The following is a 13,407-nucleotide window of genomic DNA, read 5'->3' as shown; positions in this document are numbered from 1 at the left end:
AGGAGAAGTCCTGCCTCGGGGTCCAGCCAGGGCTGGAGGTCCCAAGGAGAGGGGGGAGGCCACCTAGAGGAAGCTGGTCTTGCCTTGGACAGCCTCAGCTGAGGCCGAGCAGAGCAGAGGGCCCTAGGCAGGGCGCCAGAGCAGCAAACACGACAGTCCCGCCAACCACCCTCACCCCCAGTGTGGAACACCCAGTGGTCACTCACTGGGCACTCTGGTCTGGTCAGCATGGGCTCTGAACAGAGGCCCTTGCCTGGAATGCCACTGGCAGAACCAAAATTGTCCTTAGCTCCTCGAATCCCCACCAGGTGCACCCCCTGACCACCAGGAAGAGTCTTTATTTCTGCTTCCAACCAGAGAACAAGGAGGGGTGTGATCCGGACCCTGGGCTGTGGACAGGAGAGGGCAGGGGCTTGCAGTGCTGGCGGAGCTGGTGAGGCCGGAGGTGGTAGCTCAGCTCTGCCTACTGGGCGCCCGGGCAGGCCCAGGCTGCTCTAAGCATCCCCAGCCGCTCTGGGGCTGAGGCCCTCTCAGCTGTCAGAGCCCAGGGACAGCGGAATCTGGCCATGTCCTTGCCCCATCACTGGGTGCAGGGGGACTGGTCCTCAGAGCTGGCACGCTTGCTGCCAGTGCCATCTGGAACCTTCCCTGGTGCTCCCGGCAGACGCGGTGAGGGAGGCTGCAGAAACACAAGGGCCTCCATGTTGGTGGGTGATGCATTTCTGACAGGTCTGCAAGGAAACGTGCGAGGGTGGGGCAGGCCCCAAGTTCCCCACAGGCGAAGGAGAGGAGGTGCTGGGTGCGTGGTCCTCGGTGAGAGAGGGCGGATGAGGCCAGGCTCTGGGAGCCCCCGCCCCAGAGCATGGCCACCAGAGGTTGGGAGGAGGCCCGGGACCTCCCCAGAGCCCACGTGTCACTGGTCACCCGAGGGGCGGACCCTGGACAGACCTGGCAGAGGCTGAGGGGAGTCTGGGGAGAGGTGGGCAGCACGGCAGGGACAGGCTTCTTCTGGGCCCCGGCTGCAAGGGGCCGGGGAGGGCTGCAGCGGGGGCGGGGAGCTGGCCTCTGGGGAGGAGCAACCGGCAGGCGGGGGGTCAAGCAGCCCCAGCTGAGGCTGAATTCCCTGGGACAGACTCCCCAGGGGTCTCCAGGGGACAGAGCTAGCCAGGGCACAACGCACCCCTCATGCCTCCTCCACAGAGGCCCTCACTGCCCAGCCCGCTGTTTCTCCCGTGCCGCAGGGCTGGCTCCTGGCTGACCCCTCTCCTGCCCGCATCCCCCTCCCAGAAGCTCCGCTGGCTCTGGCAGCCCCTCGGCCTTTAACCAGGGTGCCCACGTCAAGACAGGCACCTCCCACCAGGCTGGCCCATCTCCCCGGCCTCGCACCCACACCTGTACCCCGCGCAGGCTCTGGTGGGCAATGCACGCCTGTCCCAAAGGTAATGAATCGTGAGGGCGAGGGGAGAGGGGGCGGGACCGGGTGGCGAGGGGTGAGAACAGACCCATACCTGTGTGCCAGGCCAGGGGCCACAACAGCGGATGAGGGGACCTCGTGTGCCGATGGGAGGGGGACGGTGATAGGGAGATGGGCAGGCCAGGCAGCGCCTAAGCGCCGGGCAGAAGCTCACAGGGCAGGCAGGTGAATGGGTGTAAGCAGGCTGGAGGGTGGGGGACCCGGCTCCTGACTCCTCTCGGGACCCCTACAGGCAGCCCCCTCACTCAGCAGCAGCAGCCTGGCTCTGGGCGGACCCCCTCTGGGCGCCCTCCGGAGGCCAACGCAGCTCCCCGCTCGCCACGGCACCCCCCTCGCCAGGCTCCACCACGATTGAGGGCAGCCGCTGGCCCACCCGAGGGCCCTTCTCCCGGGCACCCACCATGGCCTGCCGGGAGGGTGGGTGGGGGTCAAGGCGACGCCAGGCCTGGGCTCCCCACTCCCTGCCATGCCTGTCCTGCACTGTCCCAGTCCTCAGGGCCAGGAGAGCACATGCGCGTACATGCACATCCCCCAGAGGGTCCCGGCCCCTCCCCCATCCCACCGCTGGAGCTGGGGCACTCAGCACCTGGGATTGCAGGCTCTCCCTGGGGCAACACAGGACCCACCTGGGCTCAGCCCTTAGGCCCATTTAACAAACAGCAGCCTGAGACCAGAAGGCCAAGGTCACATGGTGAGCGAGCTCAGGGCTTTTGTGCATCCCCAGCTGTCTCCGGTATCCTGCAAAGCCCCTTCCTGGGGTCTTTCCTACTGGGCCCTTGGCCTCCTCCCCAGCTCGGAGGAGCTGGGAAGCTGTTGCCATGGCAACCTGAGGGACTTGCTCCGGGCTCATTGTTCAGTGCCCACAGGAGCCCTGCGGGGGGGCCGCCTCCCCAAGCTCTCCTGGTGCCCTCAGCATCTCCGCCTCCCATTCAAGGCCTTCCAAGGTAGAGGCCCCAACCACCAGTGCCGCGGCACAGGCCTCCGGCCCGGGCGCCACAGCAGCCCTGACTTCCCTCCGTGCCTTTGCCTCGGCTGGTCCCCTTCCTGGAGCTCTCCACCCCCCCTTCTTTTACCCAGAAAGAGAACTGCTTGGTGCGTGTCTGCCTTCCCCCAAAGGTGCATCGAGGAAGGGCAGGCACACAGCCGGCAGGACTTTGTTAAATGGCCCTGAGTCCCCCAGCAGAACCATCTGAACATGTGTTTAAATGCACTCTCTGGGTGGGGGCCCAGGAAACAGCATTTTAACAAAGTACCACAGGTGACCCTTAAGTGTGAAAACAGGTGTCACTAGCCTGGGACATCTGCGGAATCGGAGTGACAACAGAGCAGGGACCCCAGCATGGCCCAATGACTGGACCTCCTGCTGGCCTTGCCAGTCCAGGGGCTCCTTCTGGGAATCCCTCTCCCCCCATCCCACCCTGCCATTCTCCTTCCTACCCTCCTCCAGGGAACCCTGCTGGTCCCCGCCCAGGGGCGCTCCTCTGCCCAGACAGTGGGGGAAGGTGATCCGGGCCCGTGGAGTTTGGTGTCCACCCTCCCCGTCCGCCTCGCCAGGAGGGCAAGCCCAGGCTCCAGACTGGCCCTCGTGCAGCTCTGGGCTGGTCCCCCCACTCTGGTCCCACTGCCCCCAACAATGAGAAGAGCCCAACTCCAGCACTCAGGATATCAGGACGGCACCCCTTAGGCAGGGACCTCACTTTTCAGCTCCATCAATACCACCCGGAAAAGTAGCACTGAGGGCAGGGGACCCGGGCATGGCCTCACCCAGCAGAGAGCAGACTGTCTTGGGCACAAGGTCTGCTTTGCAGATCAGACCCCCGTAGAGGGGAACCTCCACCCAGATGGGTAAACTGAGGCATGCGCTGAGTCGCAGGCCAGGGCTCCAGGGTGGCAGACCGCAGGGTCCCAACTGCATACCTGTCCTGCCAGGCCTCCAGCCTCCTCAGCTGGGTTCAGCTCTGGCACGGCGGGCTGGGGGGCACTCATGCTGCTGCCACGTTGGGCTGCTCGGAGACGAGGAGCAGAAACGGGGTGTCTGCTGTGGGCCAGGTGCTCGACCCCACCCGCCTCCCGGAGGCTTCAGACGACTCCAGCCCAGGCCCAGCACCCACAGCCCAGGCTGGACCTCTCTCACTGCTGCTCCCTGCCCGAGTCCACCCTCAGAGGGGGCGCTGAGGGACAGGTCCCACACGGTGTGCCCAGGCTGCAGCGGGGCAGTGGCAGGAGTGCTCAGTCCTCCCTGAGAACGGACACCCTGCACACCCAAGGCGAAGGGAGACTGACCTCCTGCCTGCGTGTGGCCACGCCCACTCAAGCCAGGCGCAGGGGCAAGGGAGCCCCACCAGAGACCACACAGCAGGGGCTCTGGGAAGAGAGGTCCTGCCAGGACTCGTGGGCGCCGGCCTCAAACTCTCCACCTGCACTAGGCCAGAGGCAGAAATGGGGGCGGGCTCTGGCAGGCAGACACCTCGTTGGGCGCTGGCTCGGGGGACAGCAGCGGCCACGTGCAAGGGGCAGGAGTGCTGGCAGGGAGGGCACTGACCGGCAGGCTGGAATGCTTGTGATGCCCTGCTGCTTGTGGGGAGGGGATCCTGTGCCCACCCAGCAAAACAGGATGGCTGCCTTTCTGGGAAACGAGGTTTCTTTCACCCAGCACCCAGCTTAGGTCAGCTGAAGTCCCACTGGGACCCAGGGAAGGCTGTGAGGGGACCACACACTGCAGTGGGCATCCCAGGGCATACCCACCTGAGCCTCCACCCAATCCCAGAGCTTGTGAAAGCCCCTCCCCCCAGGCTGATGCTCCCAGGTCAGTCCCTCCAGAGGAGCCCTTCATGGGGGATCCCATCCCAGGACCCCAGAACCTCAAGTAGAGCCCGGGGAGCCAGGACAGAGACCAGGAAAGTGGACTCAGAGATTCAGACAGATGCGATAAAGGGCCAGAGGGACAGGCAGGAAAAACCCACTGGCCACAGAGACAACGCAGAGCTGATAGAACTGGAGAAAGAGAGGTACAGAGAGAAGACAGAAACTGACCCAGAGAGATTATGCGGATGGAGAAGGAGAGAGGAGGGGCGGTAGAGACAGGTGATAGAGCCAAGGGGGCAAGCAGGCAGCCAGCAAATGCCTGAGGGCTGCCACCCCGCAGCCCGGCGCCAGGGGCCAGTGCCAGTGGGGCATCCGCACATCTAAGGCTCCGCCACCCACACCTCCCTCAGCTGCCAGGTGTGTGGGGCCAGGTATGGCCGCGCACAGCCCCCACATATACTGTTCTCGCCCAAAGCGCAGCGTCCAGCAGCCAAGGTCCCCACACCCTCCCCTTCTCAAGGGAGCTCCGACTCAACCCCCCCACTCGCCCCTTCCTCCTCTCCCACCCACGCCGCGCCTGGCCGCCCGGGCGCCCCGCGGGGCCCCGGCAGGGACAAGGGTGAGGAGGGGCGCCCCTTGTGCCTCACGCTCACCCGCCCGCGCTGGATGCACGCGCCGGGGCTGCCACGCGGGGCTTGGAGCTGCTCGCCCCGTTCGCCCTCCGTGGCTCGCCCCCTCCCTTCGTCTCCCGCGCTCTCCGCCCACGGGCTGTCCCTCGCCCCGCCCTTCATTCACACTCACGCCCCTCGGCTACCGGCCACCGCCCTTCCCAGCTCCAGCTCCCAGGTAGCACCCCGGCCTCAACTTCCCTTTGACAAGCCCGCATCCCCCAGAACCTGATCCTGGCCACTTGAGGCGCCCAGCCTCAAGTTTGGGGTGCAGGAATTCAGCGGGCAGACTTTGGGGGGCCGGGTACACAGAGGACGCCCTCCAATTGGAAGGCGGAGTGAAGAGGACTACGCTCAAGTGTGAGGGCCAATATGTGCGTGGGCGGGGCGTGTCACTGCACCAGTCCCCTCCTCACCCCTGAGGCCATTCCCCAAAAGGAACAAAACAGCCTCGGGACAATCAGTCTCATTCAGCCCGGTGGATAGGCCTGACACCTGAGGCCAAGATGCCTAACCTCTGATCCACATAATTCCCCAGCCTTCCACCGTCCGGCACCTAACATCCACCATCATTTATCCAACGTCCAACGTCCATCCAACAACCACAATCCGTCACCATTCGGCATCCACTTATCCAACCACCGTCATCTACCATGCGCCATCTATTCGTGTCTCTTCCACCATCCAATCACCATTCAACCGCCACCCAACATCGACCATCTACCATCCATTACCCTCCATCAATAAACCAACATCTGTCCCATCCACAATCCACCACCTAACTTCCACCATCCAATTGGCATCCATTCACTATCCACCGTTCAACCACCATCCAACCACCATGCATCCATCCATTCCCCACCACACCCACCATTTACCAAGCATCAGTACACCATGAAAATACCCACCCTTCAGTCCTTAATTCACCATCCATCCATCCACCAGCTACATATCCATCATTCACTAGGTAACAGCTTTCCATCAATATTTAACAACTATCTATCCATCTACTGATGATTTATCCATTCACCACATATCTGGCCGTGAATCATCAAGCTGCCATCTACTGTCTATTTATCTGAATTGATTCACCACCCAACCATTAGCCTCCAGCCAGCCAGCCACAATTCACCCATTCACAATTCAGTCACCAGTCATGCCCCTCCCTAATCCACTCGTATTTCTATGAACCATAATCTACCACCCCCCACCCACTGGCCATCTACCGTTCACCCAACTCTTATCCCTATTCACACATATCTATCCATTCATTGCCCATCTCACAATATCCTCTATCATCCATTCGTCATCCATAATTCATTATTCATCCGAAACCCATGCAAGTGCCATCTACCACCCATCCATATTCATCCATTCTAGAAAAACTTACTGAGTGCCCTCTATGTACCAAGCGTTACTTTAGGTGCTGGGGATAGAGTAGAGAGACAGCAGTGAGCATTCATCCACCGTAACTCCTCCACCATTACAATCCATTCGCCATCCAGCCAGTCATTATCTGTGCATCATCCCCCATCCATTATTCACTATTCACTCAACATCCATATTCATTTATGATCCATTCACTATCCATTTGCCATCTACCCATCTTCCTCTATCTATACATTAAACCTTGCATTTACAGTACACTGACCACCTAGCATCCATCTACCATCTCTCCACCATCTTCCCATCCACCATTCACCTTTCATGCATCTATATTCCAAGATGTAGCCATTTATCATTTAGCCATCATCCATGCATCACCTAATCATCATCTATCTATCCAGAATCCACCCATTCATTATCTGTCCACCATCCACCTTTCATCTACACGTCCACAGTACACAAACCATTATCTCTTGACCTAGCAACCATCCATTTATTTGCCATTCATGCACCTTCCAGCCACCATTGACTTGTTCACCATTGATGATCCATCCATCAATCATATATCCATTCACATTGATCTACCATCTTGCCATCCATTCTCCACAGCTAGATCCTTCACAAGCATCCACTTACTGTTCATCCACCATCCATCCATACTCCCATGATCCATTCACCCAACAGGCATCCACCACCCACCACCTATCACCTGTAATGCATCCACTATCTATGGATATTTCAGTATCCATCAATCCGTCAAGTTAGTGTCCACATTCACCCACCCGCCATCTATCAACCTACAGTCTATTTACCTATTCATCATCACTTAACTACCATTATGTAGGTGCATCCACCATCTTCCTACCACATACCATCTAGCACCACTATCTACCATCCTTCCAGTACTTATCCAACCATTATCTATACACCATCCACCCAACCACACACACATTCTGCCATTGCATCCATCACTCATCCATTAATTCACCTCCCATGCAGTCATTCATTCCCCACCAACCACCTACCCACTTAGTAACTTACCCATCCATCATTCTGAGATGAATTCATCTATTCCTATATTCTTATGTCATCCATACACATAAACAGAAGTAAATCATTCTCACTTCTCTTTTTCCACCACCCATCTCCAGCATTCACCCATCCACCCATCTTCTCACCATTCGTCTACCCATTTGTTCATAAACTAAGCATTTATTTATTAATAAATCTTAATATTAAACATAAATAGTAAACACTTATTACTCAGTGCTAGCGCTGGGTTCTGGGATCATCAAAATGAATAAGATCTCATCTGTATTCACAGTCTGATGGTTCAAAAAAGGGAAACATCACAATAGCCAAGGCATGGAAACAGGGTTTCCCTGTTAAGAATCCGCCTGCCGATGCAGGGGACATAGGTTCGTGCCCTGGTCCGGGAAGATCCCACATGCCGCGGAGCAACTGAGCCCGTGCGTCACAACTACTGAGCTTGTGCTCTACAACCCGCGAGCCACAACTACTGAAGCAGGCATGCCTAGAGCCCGTGCTCCGCAACAAGAGAAGCCACTGCAATGAGAAGCCCACACACCACAACGAAGAGCAGCCCTCGCTCACCGCAACTAGAGAAAGCCCTCGCGCAGCAACAAAGACCCAACGCAGCCAAAAATAATAAATAAATAAAATTCAAAAATACATTGGAAAAAAAAAAAAGACATGGAAAGAACCTAAATGTCCATTGACAGATGTATGGATAAAGAAGATGTGGTACATAGTACTCAGCCATTAAAAAGAATGGAATAGTACTCAGCCATTAAAAAGAATGAAATAATGCCCTTTGTAGCAACATGGATGGACCTAGAGATTATCATACTAAGCGAAGTAAGTCAGACAGAGAAAGACAAATATCGTATGATATCACTTATATTTGGAAGCTAAAATACAATACAAATCAACATATCTACAAAACAAAAATAGACTCACAGATATAGAGAACAGACTTGTGGCTGCCAAGGAGGTGGGGAGGGAGGAATGAGGGTTTGGGATTAGCAGAGGCAAACTAGTATGTATAGGATGGATAGACGACAAGGTCCTACTGTAGAGCACAGGGAACTATTATATATTCAATATTCTGTGACAGACCACAGTGGAAAAGAATACGAAAAAGAATTTATATATATGTGTATATCTGGGTCACTTTGCTGTACAGAAGAAATTAACACAACATTGTAAATCAACTATACTTCAGTACAATTAAAATTTTTTTAAAAAAGGGGAATCAGGCCAGACAGAGAAGTGTCAGTGTCAAAATGCATACTCCGTCCAAATCTTGGTGCCTCCATCTTCTGGCCATGGAATGGCTGTAGCTCTTCGCACAAGTTTCCAAGGAGGATGACCTGGAAGGTGGCATCACGTCAGGATCGGCAGAGGCCTGATATGGGCAAGGTGGCTGCAGCGTGGGAGACTTGATGATGTGGGTGAGAAAAGAGGTGAGAATGGGAAAAGAGGTTGGCAGATATGAGGCAAGGCTGGGAGTACCCGGCTAAGAGACTGGTCCCTGATGATGGGTTCCTGGTGACAACGGGGAGCTCTGCGGGGCAGTGTTTAGGCAGGCAAGTACCCCATTCAGCTAAGTCCTGAGAAGGGACCCCTCCCCCAGTATACATACACTTCTTCATGGACAGTACCTGGACCAGAAGGACAGGGGCAAAGCTGCGGTGGTCACTGTGGCTGCAGCCACACCCTCTCAACACCCAGGCACCCTTGTGTCAGGAAAGCGTGTGTGGGCACACTCCCCTCCCACCACCCCATCCCCCCAGAGGCCATCCCACCTCCTTTCCACTTGCGCAGGATTTTCTCTCCCTACTTGTTAATGAGGGTGATAGCTGTCACCCAAGGTGTTGCCTTTCACCCAAGATGTTAGCTGACAAGGGCCTCACGGCTCCTGGGGTTCGCTCACTCCTAATAGGGCTCTCAGGAAGTGCTCAAGGCCCTTGAGGCTTAAAGCTCTGATGGTGCAGTGGCGGCTTGGGACGGGGAGTATCTTTAAGGACAGGCCTGGAGGCCTGTATCTGAGCCCACAGAGTCCAGTCTTGGGGTCCATCATTGCCTCCAGCCTCCGATTCTGCTTTTCCTCCCCCCCTTCTGCCCTCCACCATGGGCCCTTCTCCACAGGAGACGGGCAGAACTGGAGGCAGGAGCTGTGTGTCCCGGCTGCTCCCAGCCTTTGCTGTGTGCCGTTGGGAAGCCCTGCCCCTCTCTGGGCTTTGGTGTTCCCGCCAATGCAGTAAGAGAATGGAGTACCAAATGAAGAGTAAGAACCAACTATCTCTGATGTTCCCTGGCCCCGGTGAGGCTGGAGTTATCCCCTTCCCAGCCCCCTCACCTACACGCACCCTCCAAAGCTTGAATGGAGGTGAGGACAGCGCCCGGCTGGGGGTACTCAGAGTGGGTGGAATCCTGGCTCTGGGCCAGGAAGGTTTGCTCTTGGCGCCATCTTGTGGCCATTCTAGAGTAAAACACCCCAGACTCCCGCGAGGGCAGAGCAGAGCAAAGGGAAATTCAGGCGTTAATTAGAATGTGAGCACCTGGTCCTATACTTTGTCCTCGCGTGCTGATCCTCTGTGAGAGGCAGGTCCAGAACGGAGCCCCTCTGCCCTTGGTGGGCTGCTGGGCGGAGGGTCCTAAGTAAATGACCCCAGTGGAGGAGTGGACGGGCCCAGGGGGTGGATTGACAGCGAGGGAAGAGGGAGGTCCGGCTGGAGAAAACATCCCACCCCTACCCCGCTAGAACGAAGGCCCTGAGGCATTTTTTAAAACCTTTGCTCCAACACTAAATCCCCAGCCCCTAAAGATTGGTTGACTGCACAAAGTTTCTGGACATTTCTCTCTAATGTAAATAATTAGATTTCAGAGTTTTAAAAATGCTATAAGAGAATCACACCCAGAGAGAACGGGCGAGCAGGTGTGCAGAGCACAGGTGCACGGCGCCCTTCCCAGCGTCTATAGGACCCCAAGAGCCACCGGCCTTGCCATCAGCCCTTGAGACCTGTGATGTGCTCCGCCTACGCTGAGCGCCGCGCCGGGACAAGTGCGGGGACAGATCCCGGAGGTAGGGGGAATCTGTCCTCCGGGTGAGGCCGGAGTGGGGAGCGGAGAGGGACCTGGGCCTGCCCCCAGACCCGAACCGCCCTCCTTGACCTGCACTGCCGCTGCGCTGAGCCTGACAGGGGGACTGGGTGGATTGGGGTCCTGAGACAGGGCGTCAGCTGGGGTGGGCGGGCCGACGGCCCGGAGGCTCCAGGGGTCGGGGCTGGGCGTTCACTGCTTCTCTCGCGCGCCCCCTCCCGGTCCGGGCGACGTCCGTCCGCTCGCCTTCCTCCAGCGCCCGCTGGCCACGAGGCGACCCTGCGCGGGCGGGGAGCCCGGGGTCGCCCAGGCCCTCCGCCCCACTCCTCGCTCCCGCGACCCCCGACCCAGGAAAGGCAGATTGAGGGCGGCTGGCCTGGGAGCCTCGCCCCGCCTCCGACGGTAGGAGCGGGCGGTGGAGGAAGCGCCGCTCGCGGCCCGGCACCCGCTCTCCCCTCGGACGTGGGCGGCCCGGAGCCTGCCTCTCGGTCTCTGTTTCTCCGGGTCTCCGGCCCTCCCTCGGGCGGGGATTCCGGTTGCAGGAGCCAGAGAAGGGGAATCCAGTTGACCTTCCTTCCTCGCTCAGCGCCGCCGCCTGCAGCATCTACCCCAGGCACAGCCGGAGAACCTGGGGCCCGGAGAGAGCGGGCTCGCCCGCGAATGGGAGGCAGAACCGGACGGGAAGCAGCGCCAGGCGCCCCGCGCGGCGCGGGCACCCTGCCCTCTGGGGGAGGAAGGGGCTTGCTCCCCATTTCAGAGGCGCGAGGCGCTCGCTCGCTCCCCCCCAACCCCCCCCCCCCAACCCCGCGCAGGGAACTCAGCTTGGGCGGAGAAGGGAAGCGGGCGCGGGGGGCGGGGGGGGGAATCTGTCTCCGCCGGGCCCGGCCTGGAGGACAGGTGACCTGGGACAGGTGGGGATGGAAGCGAGAGAGGCAGCCCAGGTGTAGGGAGAGCGCGGCGGGCAAGTGAGCGTGGGGCTACTGCTGGAATCCAGCGCCGGTGCCACCGCAGAGCTGACCGAGGCAGCAGGGGAGGAAGGGAGCTGTCCAAGGCCACGGCCGCAGAGGCCACTCGGTCATTCCGCCTACCATAGGGGACAGTGTTGTCGCTTGCCCTTCCCTGTGCCTCACCCCAGCCCTGCCCGATGTGAGCAGGGAGAGACTGGGGCTGGGCAGGGCTCATGGTCCTGAGTTTTTTGTTTTTTTCTGTTTTTGATTGATTGGCTGCGTTGGGTCTTTGTTGCTGCGCGTGGGCTTTCTCTAGTTGTGGTGAGCAGGGGCTACTCTTCGTTGCAGTGCGCTGGCTTCTCATTGCGGTGGCTTCTCTTGTTGCGGAGCACCGGCTCTAAGTGCACAGGCTTCAGTAGTTGTGGCGTGTGGGCTCAGCAGTTGTGGCGCACGGGCTTAGTTGCTCCGCGGCACGTGGGATCTTCCCGGATCAGGGCTCGAACCCGTGTCCCCTGCATTGGCAGGCGGATTCTTAACCACTGCGCCACCAGTGACGTCCCTCAGGGTCCTGAGTTTTAATCTCTAAAGCCCCCGAGGACTCGCCCAGTGCCAGGAGCAGAGGGCAGAACCCAGCTGGCCAGCCTCGGAGACACCCCAGGTCTTGCCCCACGTGGCCACCCCACTAAGCTGAAGTTCTTGTTCACAGAGGTGGGGACAGATTGTTCTCCAAGACGCACTGGTAAATTAGCAATGCCTGTCCTGAGCCCCTTTGTGTAATAAACGTGAAGTTTAAAATATGTGCCCTTTTATACGTATATATGTTTGTATGGCATTGAAATGTTCTGGAAGTACACCAGTATTCTAGCTGAGCCTGCATTGTACTTCCTGTGTACAAGGCACTGTCTGGTGCTTTGCCAAGCTCACTTAATCTTGGAAACCTTGTGAGGATGGTATATTATTATCTCATTCTAAAGAGGAGGACACCGGGCACAGAGAGGCTGAGGAAACTGCCCAGGGTCACAGAGCTGAGAGGTGGGGCTCGGGTTTGAGTGGGCACGTGAGACCTGCTGCAAACCACTGGGCTGGGCTGTCGTTTTCGGGGTACTGGGCGCGAAGGGGTCGGGAGGCAGACCTCTCACCGCACCTCCATTTAACACTGTCCAGCCGCACCCCAGCTGTGGCCCGGCCAACCCCGTGGGTCCTCCAGACCTCACAGCAGCCCTGGAATCAAGGGCGGTTAACTTCTGTTCCCGGACACGGGCTCAGACACTGAGGCTCCGAGAGGGAAGCGGCTTGCCCCAGGGCTCCCAGCGCAGAAGTGAAGCTGGGACTCGAGTCTTCCCGGCCCCTCCTGCCCTCCAGGGGGCGCCCCGGAGTCCTCCCTCTCCCCGCCCCAGGGGCGTCGAGTCCCTGCCAGACGGATGGGATGGATGTTCGGCCCTTGGACGGCGCAGAAACTACCCGCTCCCCGGCACCCTCGCGTTTAACCGATTCTCGGGAGCTGGGCTCGAAAAGCCCCCGCGCGACTCTCCTGCGCGCCTGGGGGCAAAGCCCTGACGGCCGGCGGAGGCAAGGCCCGACCTGAGCAGGCTCTAGGTGGGCGGCGGGTGGGGCGGGGCGGGGTTCCCAGCCTGGAGGCCCGGCGAACGGTGACCCCGCGCGTCAGGGCTGAGCGGTGGGGCCTGGCACCCCGGTCCCGCCCGGCTTCTGCGCCCGGGAGCCGCCGGGAGATCGCCAGACCAGGCCTGGACAGCCCACGCCCGCCACACTCTGCCCCAGCCCCCCAGCCCCGGTCTTCTCCGCTCCCTCCCCACCCCTACCTCCGGCAGGTCCTTCAGCCGCGCGGCCACCGTTTTCTCCCGCATCCGTTCCCCAAGCCCCCAAGCGCGCAGCGCGACATCCGCCGTTCCAGGCGCACCTCGCCAGTGGGAGCCCAGGCCCCCAAACCCCGCGCCCCGGGGCCGGGCGCTCTGCGCCGCTCCCTAGATGGGTGGGAGGGTGG

General features: G+C 59.3%; 1 protein-coding gene across 1 annotated transcript; it reads right to left on the bottom strand.

The window, feature by feature from the left end:
• Window positions 1-580: 580 nt before the first annotated feature.
• On the bottom strand, window positions 581-3,460 carry LBHD2 (LBH domain containing 2). The gene is made up of 3 exons (XM_032621765.1): window positions 3,392-3,460; window positions 1,725-1,880; window positions 581-679 (listed from the first exon to the last, which is right to left on the bottom strand). Exons 1-3 carry the CDS (start codon window positions 3,458-3,460, stop codon window positions 581-583), a joined length of 324 nt encoding a protein of 107 aa, XP_032477656.1.
• Between the last annotated feature and the right edge of the window lie 9,947 nt (window positions 3,461-13,407).

Source organism: Phocoena sinus, chromosome 2 (genome assembly GCF_008692025.1).
Source record: "Phocoena sinus isolate mPhoSin1 chromosome 2, mPhoSin1.pri, whole genome shotgun sequence".
NCBI lineage: Eukaryota > Metazoa > Chordata > Mammalia > Artiodactyla > Phocoenidae > Phocoena > Phocoena sinus.
Note: the sequence above shows the minus strand (reverse complement) of the source record. Positions and strands in the feature narration are given on the sequence as shown.